The 15,010-nt window shown below is 45.5% G+C and overlaps 2 protein-coding genes across 3 annotated transcripts in view; one reads left to right on the top strand and one right to left on the bottom strand.

Annotated features, from left to right (window-relative positions):
* Window positions 1-15,010, bottom strand: part of elf2b (E74-like factor 2b (ets domain transcription factor)) — a 38,059-nt gene that overhangs the window by 15,293 nt on the left and 7,756 nt on the right. Inside the window, exons 2-3 of one of the 2 annotated variants that reach the window (XM_085766640.1) lie at window positions 1,392-1,537; window positions 854-1,100 (exon numbers count right to left, since the gene is read on the bottom strand). In XM_085766640.1, the coding sequence (XP_085622766.1) occupies window positions 854-1,100; window positions 1,392-1,466 (322 nt within the window). In that variant the 5' untranslated portion in view covers window positions 1,467-1,537. The remainder of the gene's footprint in view (window positions 1-853; window positions 1,101-1,391; window positions 1,538-15,010) is intronic. The other variant, XM_085766724.1, reaches the window with a different exon arrangement.
* On the top strand, window positions 9,332-10,105 carry LOC146991389 (E3 SUMO-protein ligase ZBED1-like). The gene has a single exon (XM_085788891.1). The coding sequence runs from the start codon at window positions 9,332-9,334 to the stop codon at window positions 10,103-10,105; it is 774 nt and encodes a 257-aa protein (XP_085645017.1).

Genomic DNA, 15,010 nt, shown 5'->3' with positions numbered 1-15,010 from the left:
AAGGTATGTCCTGGACATCATTTGTACCAAATTTGGTGCTTGTACCATGAAGTGAACGATTCGGCTCAAAAATGGACTTAAGCAGCCCCACTATTTAAGCATGTAATACAACTATCCTGCTACCAATGCATTAAAGGGATAGTTCAACATTTTGGCAAATTGGCCCATTGCCATAATCCCTATAGTCATAGCAGTAGGTTCGTTACCTTTAATTGTCGGTGAAAGCTATTTTTAGAACGGCGGAGCAGAGCCGCGAGCTGCTCAGAGCTACACTACGGAGGCTCATGGGATTTCTTGGTTTCCCTCATCAAGTTCATCAAATACACAATCCAACAACGCTCTGGTGGACCTGCACATTCACCACGCTATGAGATAATAATGGAACGTCACAAGACAGAGTTGTTTTAGAGGTAAATGCAGAGACTGCTTGCTGAAAAACTGCCCTCGGCAGGAACTCGCATCAGTGGTTTTAGATGAATTTACCTCGAAAACAACTCTGTCTGGTAACATTCTGTTATTATCTCATAGCGTGGTGAATGTGCAGGTCACAACTTGTCCACCAGAGCGTTGTGGAGTTGTTGGATTGTGTATTTGATGAGTTTGATGAGGGAAACCCCATGAGCCTCCGTACCGTAGCTCTGAGCAGCTCGTGGCTCTGCTCTGCCGTTCTAAAAATAGCTTGCACCGACAATTAACGGTAACGAACCTACTGAGCATTCTGGGTACTAGTGGGGTGTGTGACCTTGTAACAGAGACTGTTATGTAGTGCAGCAGCAGCAGCAGCAGAGTGAAGATTTAAAAAGTTACACATGAAATCCAGTCTCTGATAAATACAGACATATTTATACCTCACCTTCTGTTTCCACCTCCTGCTCGTCGCCCACTTCCTGCATCAGGTACGCCCCGTCATCGTACACCAACACCTGGGCGGAGTAACTCTGCTCCTCGGTCAGGCTGGCACCGGGCACCTCCTCCACTATAACTGCTGGGTAGTCTTCGGCCTCCTCTCTGACCTGCACCTCTTCATAGGCCTCTTCAGCTTCACACTCGCCTTCTACCTCTCCCTCCAGCTCCAGGTCCACCTCACACTCTCCCTCCTGCTGGGAGCAGGCAACCATGGACAAAAAAAGAGCAACACAATCAAAGTCCACTGCAAACCTTCATCAGAAACAAAGAGGTCTAGAGATGAGAAAAGAGGCACTGATGTAAGTCTGTGAGTATGCCTATGTGTGAAATCATGGTAGAAGTCAATCACATAGGTAGATTTAACTATGTGGACAGATTTTTTATCAGTGTGCTTTTGCCCACAACTGTGTAAGATGTAATAATAAAACTTTCAGAGTAACTACTGAGGACTAAATATAGTAATGACCACTCTGTGTTCAACCCACCTGCTGGGGGTCCTCTTCCGCTGTGACGTACTCCACCACTGTCCCACCAGTGTCGACCAACACCACCGAGGTCATCACTCATGCTCCTCGGGGGGTTAACACAGCTCCCGTCCGGTGGCCTCCACTTGTGTGACGAGCAGCAGCCCCTGGAGAGACGAGCAGAATTCCATAAAAAAAAATAAACATCTCTAGAAAAAATGAAAGAGACCACTTCAAAATGATCAGTTTAAGGGTAAAGGTAAAGCTACTTTATTTGTCACATATACAACTTGTACAGTGAGATTCTTTCCCTGAGGAGCAGTGGACAGCCACGGTGCTGCATCCAGATCCAGAGGCTACATAATGATTTGGATTTTCATTTTTTCAGAGCTGTATGTTTACTAGGGGTGGGAGAAAAAATCGATTCATGTAAGAATCGCGATTCTTATCCTCTATGATTCTAAATCGATTCATAATCTTCAAAAATCAATTCACGTTTCCTCCGTCCGAATACACGCACTCACTTCCGTACGCAGCGTTGCAGCAAGCCATGACGCTAACTGAGCTCGCCAGATTCATGCCTGAAAAGCCAATCAGTGGCCAGGATTCAGTCACGTGGTGGTCACGCGATCCCCCACAAACAGTAACACAACATCGTCTGGCATGGAGCAAATATGACCCATCAATGCGGCCGTGCGTCATCATACAGAGCTCCATGTGAAACAGTAGAGACACAGCCCGAGGAGGAACCAGGACACAGCGGGAGAAGTAGGTCCGAGCTGTGCGCCGCGGAGCCACAACTGTGCTCCGCACATTGTTTTGGGTTGAGGGAAGCTGTGTGTGGAAAGACGTCGCCTCCAAGATGTAGAATGTGTATTATAGAAGAGAAACACATATTTCAGGACAGAACAGACATGTCCTGTGATTTCCAGCCTCCTGTCATATTTAGTAGAGGAGGGACAATACCTAGAGTTATAATCTCAGCTGTCAGGATGTGCAACATTGGTCTCAAAAAAACACAGGGAAAACCCTGCACTACTGTGTGCATGTTTTGCAGAACAAGTATGAAGCACTTTGTTAACACTATTAAGAAATAATGTGTCATCTATTTGCTCATGCTTGCTGTACAATTCACCTCAGAGCAGAGAATCTTGGGTGTATACACACCTGTTTAGTGCGCACCCTGGTGCGCACCAAATGTTAAAATGATACATTGTTTCATTTTTCAGTTAGTGCGGTTGCGTTCACACCTGCTTTTTGTCACTCGGGACCAAACTTGGAGAGCGTCATGTCTCCATGACTACCGGTTGAAATCTGGAACCGCTGATTGATAAAACTTTCATGATGGAGACTCAAGTAGGGCCGGTTGTTAGTAGCTCTGTCATTTATTTCTATATTGTTTGCATGTATAACTCCGTTTGGTACTTCCGGCTGGTTTCCGGTTGCGTTCATCCAGCTCGGTCCCGTTAGTTCCCGGTTAAACGTTAAAGGACAATTCCAGGCGAATTCAACTCAGGGGTGTATTTTCTAGAGGTCGACCGATAGTGGATTTTTTAATTCCGATATAATAACGATAATTTGGAGCAGGAAAAAGCCGATAGCCGATTAATCGGCCGATAGCCTACCCCCCCCCGCGAAAAAAAAAAAAAATTATATATTAATAGTTTTTTTTTTTTTTAATAATAACATATAGCTATTAGCTAGTGTAAAACTAAAGGATGTGGGACACTGAATCATCCCTGGACCCTGTGAGTGACGAACAGCCAAACTCCACACGTTAGTTTGTTTACATCAGAACAGCTGTAGTGACGTGACGCTGCAGGAGAGGAGACTGTAACTAAACAGGACACGTTAGCTCGTGGTGTGGTTACGCCGTACATTAACAGGTGACTGTTTCACTACAATTAGCCTACTGTGTGGAAAACCCATAGACTGTAAAAAGAAAAACCACGCTGTAAAGATCGTGATCGAGTTGCGGACGAGTGTGTTTGGAGCTGACGGGAGGAGAGAAAAAAGAGGGCGAGACGCACGTAGCGGCCGTGATATGACGACCCCGTCCCCGCTGAGGAGGAACTCGGCTGTTATGGAACAGGACCTAAACATAGACTGTAAAAAGAATGGACGTAGCGTCCGTGACGTCACCCATTGGTTTGGGGGAGTCTGTTTTGTGCCGCTACTACGGGGGTTTGAACCGCGCCATGTTGGATTTGACTTGCCATATTTGGAGCGGTGCGGCCGTTGGCCGGCTGAGAGCCCGCCCACTGGCCTCGTAGCAGTGGTCTCCGGACCTGTCACTCAACGGTTCTGCGCCCTGATTGGCCAGAACTTTAAACCTAATAATAGTAAAACGGTAGAGTTTTAAAAAAATTCACCCCCCTCAGAGTGTGTGCGGGGGTAGAAACTATCGGTTGAGACCAAAAAAATAAAATGTACCAGGCTGTAAATATGTTTTTTTAAGCTGTAAAATCGGCTATTTTAACATGGGGCTCAATTGGAGTTGCTCCCTTCTGGAGCCAGCCCCCAGCGACAGCCGGGGGGATTGCAGTTTTTTGAACGCGGAAGTGAGCTTCACTTCTCAGACCGACAACTGCCCCCTTGGACCTAAACCAAGTCGAGTAGAGCCCATAGAGCCCAACTTTGTAGTGTAAAGAGCCATTATTGTGCGTCTGCCCCAACTCTGCGGCGCTCTCTCTTCCTCCTTCCCGTCTCTCTCTAGCTGTCCTTTCAAAATAAAAGCACAAAAAGCCGGAGGGGAAAAAAAAAAAAAAAACACTGACTCGTGAGCTGGTGGCGGTGAGATATTTAGCGTGGCAGCCACCACCAAATTATCTATGCAGGAACCCTGTACATATGATTAAGAGAAAATACTACAGTGTTTCTCATTAAATAACAAGAGAGTTTCGTTCCAGTCAGCCCCTCCACCTGCCGCCTCTCTCTTAGTGCGGTCGCACCGCACCTTCCCTCACCTGGGTCACTTCTCCGCTGCTGCTGCTGCTTCACATGCCCCGTCTCTCTCTCTCCCCTGCTCTGTGTGTGTGTGTGAAGAGCAGCCCCGCCCCTCAGTGATCAGAGAGACAGACAGCGGCAGGGAAGAAGCAGTTTATGGCGCTGTGGAAAAAACTGCAGCCATCGGCCACTATCGGAGCCAAGTTCCGCTGATTCCGATAGTTTGTAAAATGTCCTATCGGCGCCGACGATTAATCGGTCGACCTCTAGTATTTTCATATTATTTTAGGTCTAAAAGAATGAATCTGAAGATTTTCAGTTTAATCGCTCCTGTTTTGCAGTAGTTGCGTCTGTCCGCGCATCGCCACGGCAGCAATGAATGGGAGTGGATGTAAGTTCCGCTGTTTAGGCTGTTTCCAGCCCTCAAAGCCGCAATTTTTTCCACAGACAGCATCAGATGGCTACTCAAACATGCACCGAGAAGTTTATTTACTTCAAGCAAGCCGACATGTTTGTAAAAGTCGATCTAATTCAAAGTCTCCCGGAGTCTCGCGCGAGACCCAGCTGCGGTGCTCGGTGTGTTCAGGTGCAGTGGGAAAAGCTACCGTTTGTGTCATAAACACAGGAATATCAACTCTTAGTGCAGCAGATTAATTGCATATTTCAAGAGAATCGTTCACTTTGGTATAAAAGCATGAAATTTGGCACAGATACTCTCTAAGGGTCACTTTTTGGGAAAAAGATGTTGGCCACGCAAAAATTCAAAATGGCGGCCATTTTTTCAAGATGTTCTGTAGTCTAGTAGGAAGAGGGGGGCAGTGTTTCCCCCAGAAAATTTGTTAGTTAAGGTGGTGTCTGACCTGTCGACGGGGGGGGGGGGGGGGGGGGGGTAGCGCGGAGATCTGTTGACGGGGGCGGGGGGGGGTTGCGCGGAGATCTGTTGACGGGGGGGGGGGAGCGCGGAGAGCTGTTGACGGGGGGGGGGGGGGGGGGGGGGATCGATCGACGGGGGGGGGGCGCGCCGTGCCGTATTAAAGTTTCGCTTTCAACACGCGCTGCTGTTATGCGTGCGCGCTTCTCTGTGGTGTGTATGTGTGTGAGAGGATGCGGCCATCGTCCGACGGGGGGGGGGCGGCGGCGGCGGCGGCGGCGGCGGCGGCGGCGAAGAATATCGCTACATTTTTTTTTTTTTAAGATGTTAGTTTAGGCGGCAGCTCTTTGTTGTTAAGGCGGCCGCCTTAACAGGAAAGCGCTGCGGGAAACCCTGGGGGGGTATCATGTATCCCCTGGAAATATACTTCTGAACAGTGTTTCTAGATTAAAAAAAATGTGTAGAAAATGATGAGCTATGTTAAAAAGTTGTCAGAATGTCCCATGTATCATTTTTATGCAAATTAGTGCCGCCATTATCGAAAAAACCTAATTTCACTATATCTCAGCCAATATTGCAGATAACTGAACAAATAAGGTGTCTAGACCCATGTTTTGAGGGTCAGAGATCATAATAAAACTATTCATAAAGTGATCGCATGTTGGTGCCATGCTAGTAAGCAAACCTAACCCTTTTACCAATTACAAGACGCCAATATTGGAGATACCAAATAAGGTGTCTAGACAGAGGTTGTTGTGTGTTTAATTAACCAAGGTTTATTTGGATCAAACATCATAATAGAACTCTTGTTGATGTGACCACTCTTCTCTTTCCCATGCCAGATAAACAGTCAAGTAAATGGTTCTCCACTATGCATCACTCATCATCGTTTTCACTGAAATCATCAGAGTTAAACTCATCCTCTCCTTCCTCTTTCTCCTCCTCTTCCTGTTCATGCTCTCCAGTGTCATGGGGATCAACCAGTGAAGTTGGTAGGATAGGACCACAGGACCACACCGGTTTCAACACTCCTTCATCAGTCTTCATCCATCCCTGCCCCTCATCATAGGGTTTTGGTTTTTCCAGAATAGGTTCATCAGCTCGCTTGTACAAGGCGACACAGTAGTTCACACGTCGGCCATGTGGCTTCAGAGCAGAGTGGCATGGAGGAAGGCGAGCCACGTCAACCTTAGACTTGCAAGTGAGTTTCTTGTCCTCCCCCACCATGTGGCGTAGCAACTTGGCACGGACAACATCCACTGAAGACTCACGACTCTGTCCAGGCGTCAGACAGGTGAATTGCTCCAACTGCCTCAGCATCTCAGGCTTGACACTCTAGCAGTCACTGAGTTGACTGAATACGTGAAACCTGGGATTCTTCTTCAAGGGCCCCACCTTCCTTCTCCCTTTGATGGCACTGGTACAGTCTTCTCCACTGAACCCAAGAAGAGTGGTGCGGTGGTCTTCTCCCAGGGATTCTGCAATACTACTACTGCCTGGCTTCCGGTGCACCTGTCCCCATTGATGTTGATATGGACGTGTTACAGTACGAGCAGAAACTGTGGGCAAGGCTGCTAAAGCTGACTTCATCAGACCCCTACAGTGTGAAGATCCAGGAAGCTTCTTTAACCCAACACCAACAACTTCTCAACATCTCTGAGCTTGCAGAATCCCTGGGAGAAGACCACCGCACCACTCTTCTTGGGTTCAGTGGAGAAGACTGTACCAGTGCCATCAAAGGGAGAAGGAAGGTGGGGCCCTTGAAGAAGAATCCCAGGTTTCACGTATTCAGTCAACTCAGTGACTGCTAGAGTGTCAAGCCTGAGATGCTGAGGCAGTTGGAGCAATTCACCTGTCTGACGCCTGGACAGAGTCGTGAGTCTTCAGTGGATGTTGTCCGTGCCAAGTTGCTACGCCACATGGTGGGGGAGGACAAGAAACTCACTTGCAAGTCTAAGGCCCAATTCCGATTCTATTTTTCATCCCTACCCCTACCCCTAGCCCTTAACCCTTGCCCTTGAAACGGAGCTACAAGGAGTAGGGAACCCCTACGAATTGGGACACCACTTCAACAATCACATGCATCATCAGTCGTCTCTGCTGGCTTTCACATAAGCAGACGTGACAAGCTTTTGCCACAAATCCTTTATTCAGAACCACGTTAACTTAATAAAATAAAATAAAATGTAATGAAAAATGATCGGTTCATTGTAAAACATTTATTTATTGATGTAAATGTGGTGATTTCTGTATAGGCTACAGATCCCCCAGGCAGTGCTGCTTCTGTGTCCAAAACACATGAAGCTTCACTTTTAATTCAAGCAAATTAATGCGACAATTGTTACATTTCATCAATGAGATGAGCATTTATCTTCTAAAAAGAATGTAACTACGCGGCGGTAAACCTTTAAAACCCTGCGGGTAAGTTAATTAGCGGTCGTCTTTTCTACCGGGACGAGCTCTCCGGACGGGGTGGTGTCTCCGTGACGAGCCGCTGATCTGCTCCACAGGTGGAGGCTCCAACGTGGAGCTTCACTTCTCCGAAAAACATCGGAGCAAACGTCTAAACAGCCTCATGTGGATAAACCGACCGCACATTGGGATCTAAACAGCTACTTTCTCGCATGAAAAAATATTAAAACTTAACAAAATGACGTAATAACAGCGCTACAGTGAGAAATAAATCAGCTGCCGGTTGCCGCAAGATGCATTCTGGGAAACTTGCCATAGCCCTCGGTCCGTAGTGTGCCCCTGAAAAATCTCCGTTTCGAGGGCGAGATAGCCCTACCCCTTCCCCCTAACCCTCGTCTGAACCAGAATTGGGACACCCCTACCACTTCACGTGAACGCGCAAAACGAAGGGTTAGGGCCAAGGGCTAGGGCTAAGGGGAGAATCGGAATTCGGCCTAAGGTTGACGTGGCTCGCCTTCCTCCATGCCACTCTGCTCTGAAGCCACATGGCCGACGTGTGAACTACCGTGTCGCCTTGTGCAAGCCAGCTGATGAACCTATTCTGGAAAAACCAATGATGAGGGGCAGGGATGGATGAAGACTGATGAAGGAGTGTTGAAACAGGTGTGGTCCTGTGGCCCTATCCTACCAACTTCACTGGTTGATCCCCATGACACTGGAGAGCATGAACAGGAAGAGGAGGAGAAAGAGGAAGGAGAGGATGAGTTTAACTCTGATGACTTCAGTGAAAACGATGATGAGTGATGCCTAGTGGAGAACCATTTACTTGACTGTTTATCTGGCATGGGAAAGAGAAGAGTGGTCACATCAACAAGTAGGGCTGGGTAAAAATATCGATTCAGCAATGCATTGCAATTATTTTCCCTGCAATTCGATATCGATTCAGCAATCTTATGAATCGATTCAAGCTCTGGCCAGTGGGGGCGCTGTGAGCAACATCCTCGTGTGATTCGCGCTGTACGGACGGCGGCCGCACTAAATCAAACCATAACAATATGGCGACCGGAGTGAGTAGCAGCAGCAGCGTTAAGCCAGCACCTTCAAACCACAAAGCAGACGTGTGGATTCATTTTGTATTCCCGTGTAAACCTGGAACACAAGAAAGAGATAAAAGTAAGGTGGTGTGCAAAATTTGCCAGGCGGTTCTGAAATATTGTAGCAACACGACGAACCTGCGGAATCACCTGAGCCGACACCATGCAGACGTTCTGCAGCAACCCATGGCTAAATCCGCGGATTCAAAACAAACACAACTCGACAGAGCCCTTATGTGCAAACTGGCGCCAGGTTCTGCCCGCGCACAGAAGATAACAGAGTCAGTGGCTGTCTTCATATGCAAGGACCTGCGGCCGTACAGTGTCGTCGAAAACGAGGGTTTTAAGAAGATGGTAAACACGCTCGAACCACGATACGCCATACCAACACGCAAACATATGACAGAAGTCGCCGTCCCGAAGCTGTACGAAGAGAAAAAGTCTGCGGTTTTGGAGTTGTTGAAATCGACAGAGCTCTCTCATGTGATGGTTGGACGTCGAGGGCGACAGACTCCTACGTAACCATTACCTCGCATTTCATTTCAAACGAGTGGGCACTAGTGTCAAATGTTCTGCAGACTAGAGCCCTGCATGAAAGCCACACAGGGAGCAATATAGCGAACCTGTTGAAGGAGGCAATGAATGAATGGGGGTTGGAGGATAAAGGGCCGGTAATCGTCACCGATAATGCTGCAAATATGCTGCTTGCTGTCAGTCTCATTGAGTGTTTGCATGTTGGCTGCTTTGCCCACGTACTCAACTTAGCTTCTCAGGCTGCTCTTAAAATCCCTGCGGTCTCACGGCTTCTCGGCAGAATGAGGCGCATCTCCGCCTATTTTCACCGAAGCTCGCTAGCCAGTCATGCACTCAAGAGAAAACAGAAGTTGCTGGATCTCCCACAGCATAAACTAGTGACGGATGTACCAACGCGTTGGAACAGCGCATTAGAAATGCTGGAAAGATTTTTGGAGCAGCAACCAGCTGTGTCTGCTGCTCTACTTTCCCCTGAAGTACGAAAACAGGACAAGGACCTGTGCACCCTTACAGAGGCAGACATAACAGCAGCAGAGGATGTCGCACAGGCTCTGAAGCCACTGAAGAAAGCCACCTTGGTGATGTCTCAGGAAGGTACCCCTACTCTGTCTGTCATTGCACCCCTGAGAGCAAAACTTCTGCAGGAAATGCAACTGACCCCCGGTGACTCTGGGATGGTGAAGGAGATTAAATCTGCTGTGCACCAGGATCTCCAGAAAAGGTATTTATTGTTCTACATCATCATGACATTGTTAGGCCTGTTTTTATTCAGTCTGTTTGTTTTTTTGTTTTTTACAGTATATACACTACAAACTAATTTTAATTGGAATTTCATGATTATGAGGGGAAAATATATTTATTGTTATAAAATCAATTAATTTCTCTTTATTTTCAAGGTACATGGGCCTGAAGGATGAACTCCTCCTAGCTTCTGCTGTGGACCCACGCTTCAAGGCCCTGCCTTTTCTGTCTGACGATGAGCGTGAGGAAGTCCTCGCCAATCTCACCACTATCACTGATGCATTAGCAACTGAGAAGGACTCTGTAAGTACAAATTTATACTGAATTAAGATGCCAACTGTGTGTGCAACTGTGCACACAGAATATTTTTGTTTTGTTGTCTTATGCAGTCAGGTCTGAAATTATTTGAACGCCTGGCACATTTTATTTTATTGATAATTTTGCTTCTATCATACACACTCCCACAATGGATTTAAAACTAACTGTATAACTATTGAAATATAAAGCTTCTTCATTTCAATGCAATTTATTTCCTTTTACAACAGGGTGGGCCAATAAATGCAGCAGAAAGTGCAGCAGATGACGTGCTGGAGCAGGAAGAAGAGCCAGCTGATGACTGTGGACCCCCATCAAAAAAAGCAAGAGACTCCTGTGCTTTGGCTGATCTCCTGGGGAACACATATACTCCAGTAGTAGTGTCCAGAAGCACAAGCGACAAAGCTCTGGATGAGGTCATGAGATACAAACAAGTAAAGCTGCTGCCACTCTCCACCAATCCACTCCAGTGGTGGAGAGAACATGAGGGGGAATACCCCCTGTTGTCATGCCAAGCAAAACGGTACCTATGTATCCCCGGAACAAGTGTTCCAGCTGAGAGGATTTTCTCTACAGCTGGTGACATTGTCACGGCCCAAAGGAGTGCACTTCATCCAGACCACGTAGACCAGCTGATTTTCCTCAACAAAAATCTACATGTGTAACCAGAAGGAACCTGATACTTATGCGTTATGTGAATAAAAGAAAAAACAAACATGATTTAAGTTTACATAGGCCTCCATTACATTTTATACAGCACAGTTATTTTTATTTTATTTTTTACTTTTGTACATCTTATACCGGTGTTACGATATTGTGCTGATTCTTTATTTGTGCACATATGTAACCAGAAATTAGGCACCTGGTTCTTATAAGTTATTGTATTAACATGTGAGCTCAGAAGAAATCACATTAATTAAGTTTACATAGGCCTACAGTAGATTGCATTTCATGTAATACAGCACATTTATCTGTTTACTCTTGTACTGGTTTTATTATTGTGCTGATGTTTTACTTGTATACACATCTAGTTTGTAACCAGATATTAAGGCACCTGGGTCTTATGTGTTATTGTTCAAGGATGCCATGTTACTGTTAGCTCAGAAGAAAGAAAGAAATACTGTACATGATTTAAGTATAAATACATTATATTTAATACAGCACTGCCATATATTTTTTTAAACTTTTGTATACCATACTGGTATTATTGTGCTGATTTTATATTTTCATATTTTGTTTTTTTTCCCCAAATGCTGTGAGTTATTTATTTACAGTTTCCAAGTGGAAATATATACATAATTTAAGTTACATGCACTTTAGTTTAGTGCTAATACAGCACTGTCTTACTTTTGCACCATGTACTGGTATTATTGAGCTAATGTTTTATTACTCCCGAGTTAGGGGATGAAACAAAATAAATAATAATAATAAAAAAAATTATCTTTTGTGTATTTCTACTTGATACTGAATCGATATCAAAGCATTTCAAACAATATCGAATCGAATCGATATCGAATCGAATCGTGGCCTACCGAATCGAAATCGAATCGAATCGTGAGATTCTCAACAATACCCAGCCCTATCAACAAGAGTTCTATTATGATGTTTGATACAAATAAACCTTGGTTAATTAAACACACAACAACCTCTGTCTATTTGGTATCTCCAATATTGGCGTCTTGCAATTGGTAAAAGGGTTAGGTTTGCTTACTAGCATGCCACTAACATGTGATCACTTTATGAATAGTTTTATTATGATCTCTGACCCTCAAAACATGGGTCTAGACACCTTATTTGTTCAGTTATCTGCAATATTGGCTGAGATATAGTGAAATTAGGTTTTTCCGATAATGGCGGCACTAATTTGCATAAAAATGATACATGGGCCATTCTGACAACTTTTTAACATAGCTCATCATTTTCTACACATTCTTTCCAATCTAGAAACACTGTTTAGAAGTATATTTCCAGGGGATACATGATACCCCCCTCTTCCTACTAGACTAAATACAGAACATCTTGAAAAAATGGGCGCCATTTTGAATTTTTGCGTGGCCAACATCTTTTTCCCAAAAAGTGACCCTTAGAGAGTATCTGTGCCAAATTTCATGCTTTTATACCAAAGTGAACGATTGTCTCACTAATCTGCTGCACTATCTTTACTTGCTTCAAGTAAAAAAAACTTCTCGGCGCATCTTTGAGTAGCCATCTGACGCTGTCTGTGGAAAAAAATGTACACTTCAAGCAAGTAAAGAGTTGATATTCCTGTGTTTATGACACAAGCGGTAGCTCCTACTGCGCCTGAATACACCAGCACTGCAACTTCGGGCTCGCGCGAAACTCCGGGAGACTTTGAATTAGATCGACTTTTACAAACATGTCGGCTTGCTTGAAGTAAATAAACTTCTCGGTGCATGTTTGAGTAGCCATCTGATGCTGTCTGTGGAAAAAAATTGCGGCTTTGAGGGCTGGAAACAGCCTAAACAGCGGAACTTACATCCACTCCCATTCATTGCTGCCGTGGCGATGCGCGGACAGACGCAACTACCGCAAAACAGGAGCGATTAAACTGAAAATCTTCAGATTCATTCTTTTAGACCTAAAATGATATGAAAATACACCATAGACTGTAAAAAGAATGGACGTAGCACCCGTGACGTCACCCATTGGTTTGGGGGAGTCTGTTTTGTGCCGCTACAACGGGGGTTTGAACCGCGCCATGTTGGATTCTACTTGCCATATTTGGAGAGGTGCGACCGTTGGCCGGCCGAGAGCCCGCCCACTGGCCTCGTAGCAGCGGTCTCCGGACCTGTCACTCAACGGTTCTGCGCCCTAATTGGCCAGAACTTTAAACCTAATAATAGTAAAACGGTAGAGTTTTAAAAAAAATTCACCCCCCTCAGAGTGTGTGCGGGGGTAGAAACTATCGGTTGAGACCAAAAAAATAAAATGTACCAGGCTGTAAATATGTTTTTTTAAGCTGTAAAATCGGCTATTTTAACATGGGGCTCAATTGGAGTTGCTCCCTTCTGGAGCCAGCCCCCAGAGGAAGCCGAGGGGATTGCAGTTTTTTGAACGCGGAAGTGAACTTCACTTCTCAGACCCACAACTGCCCCCTTGAAATACACCCCTGAGTTGAATTCGCCTGGAATTGTCCTTTAACGGGCGGACCTCTGCTGCTCGGTAATCAGCTGCTCTGCGGACCCGAGAGACGGACCCACCGACCTGTCCGGTGTCTTAGCGGACTCAGCGGACACGCACCGACCGGCTGCCCCGCTGCTGCTCCTTGTTTGTGGGGACAGAGCATAGACTGCGTAGGACTGGAGCACCGGACGGTCTCCCCGCTGCGTTAACCCGTTATCAACGACTACGGGAGCCCTTTTAGCTCAAACGTGTTGAGTTCGCCTGGCAGTTGGGTCGCACCAGAGTGCGGTTGCTTTCACACATCAACTAGTGCGCACCAGAATTCGGCTGGAGCCGAACCGAGACCACCTCCTCAGGCCGCACTAGTTTTGGTGCGCATTAGAGTGCGATGTGCTTTCACACTGACCCAAACTGGACCAAATTTAGTGCGCACTAACACTGCAGGTGTGAATACACCCTTATATAGAGTGTTTGGTCTGAAACACAGGTCTGTCAGTCACTCTGCTCTGCTGTAAGCCGAGGAGAAAACTTTCCTTGTATCCTACAACCTTTATCCAATGAGGAGAGAGAACGGCATAAAGGGGCGGTCCTCTCTGTGTGTACAGCCAAGGGATGCGCGTGAATGTGGTGACGTAGGGACGAGAGCGGGGACTGCTAACTCCATCGGCTGACAGGAAGTTAGCCAAAACCACCGGATCACTTACTTCTGCTTTATGTTAACAGAAAATAAACAAGAGCTGTTGTTTTGAAAAGCTGTGTCTATCCGAAGCAAGTAGAGTTTTACAACAAGTTTAATGTTCATGTTTTTTTTAAACATGTTATGTTTATGTACATGTTTAAAATGGTTCCAATATATTGCTCCTGAATAAATCTGCAACGTGTAATGTACATCTTTTGGGGGGAAATATGGCCCCTGATATAATAGTCTGTAGACATCCTCATCATTCAACTTTTTCACAAGGTCTGGTGTTCAAAAAGCAAATTAAAAATAGCAAAAAAAAATTGAGGAACGTTTTGAATCGAGAATCGATTTTTTATCGAATCGTGACCCTTAGAATCAGAATCGAATCGAATCGAATCGAATCGTGAGACACCCAAAGATTCCCATGTTTACCAAAAATGAGAGTGAGGTGAACTGATGATGACACATTTTCCTGTTAACCAACATTTAAAATCCAAGATTCAGGAGTATTTCTTGTCATTTGCATGGTAGGAAACACGTTTCCCTGACAATGAATTCTCACCATCATCAAAACAGTGAATGCCTAGGTAGCACTATCAGAGTTGCTAGGTGTCTAGCTGACATTACGTTTACATCCTCTCATGAGGAAAATGATGCTGTCGGGCTCAAGAAATATATCAACATTTTGGGAAATTTGCTCGTGTACAACTTCCAAACCGTTTGCCATCTTCTCATCCCAACCTTGGCAAGAAAATAAACAAGTGTATTCCCCCAAATGCCAAACTATTCCTTTAAAGTACTGTCTATATACTAGGCTACACAGTAGAAAAAAGGAGTTTGTGAATGTAGACTGCTCCTGCTTCAAAACCTGCAGAGCCTCTGTCCCTCCCAGCTCTAATCC

This window comes from Trachurus japonicus, chromosome 1 (genome assembly GCF_045865225.1).
Source record: "Trachurus japonicus isolate A0001 chromosome 1, Traja_1.0".
NCBI lineage: Eukaryota > Metazoa > Chordata > Actinopteri > Carangiformes > Carangidae > Trachurus > Trachurus japonicus.
Note: the sequence above shows the minus strand (reverse complement) of the source record. Positions and strands in the feature narration are given on the sequence as shown.

What these genes read in the sequence shown, in the direction of transcription:
- LOC146991389 (XM_085788891.1), top strand. Translation starts at nt 9,332, where the DNA reads ATGAATGAATGGGGGTTGGAGGATAAAGGGCCGGTAATCGTCACCGAT.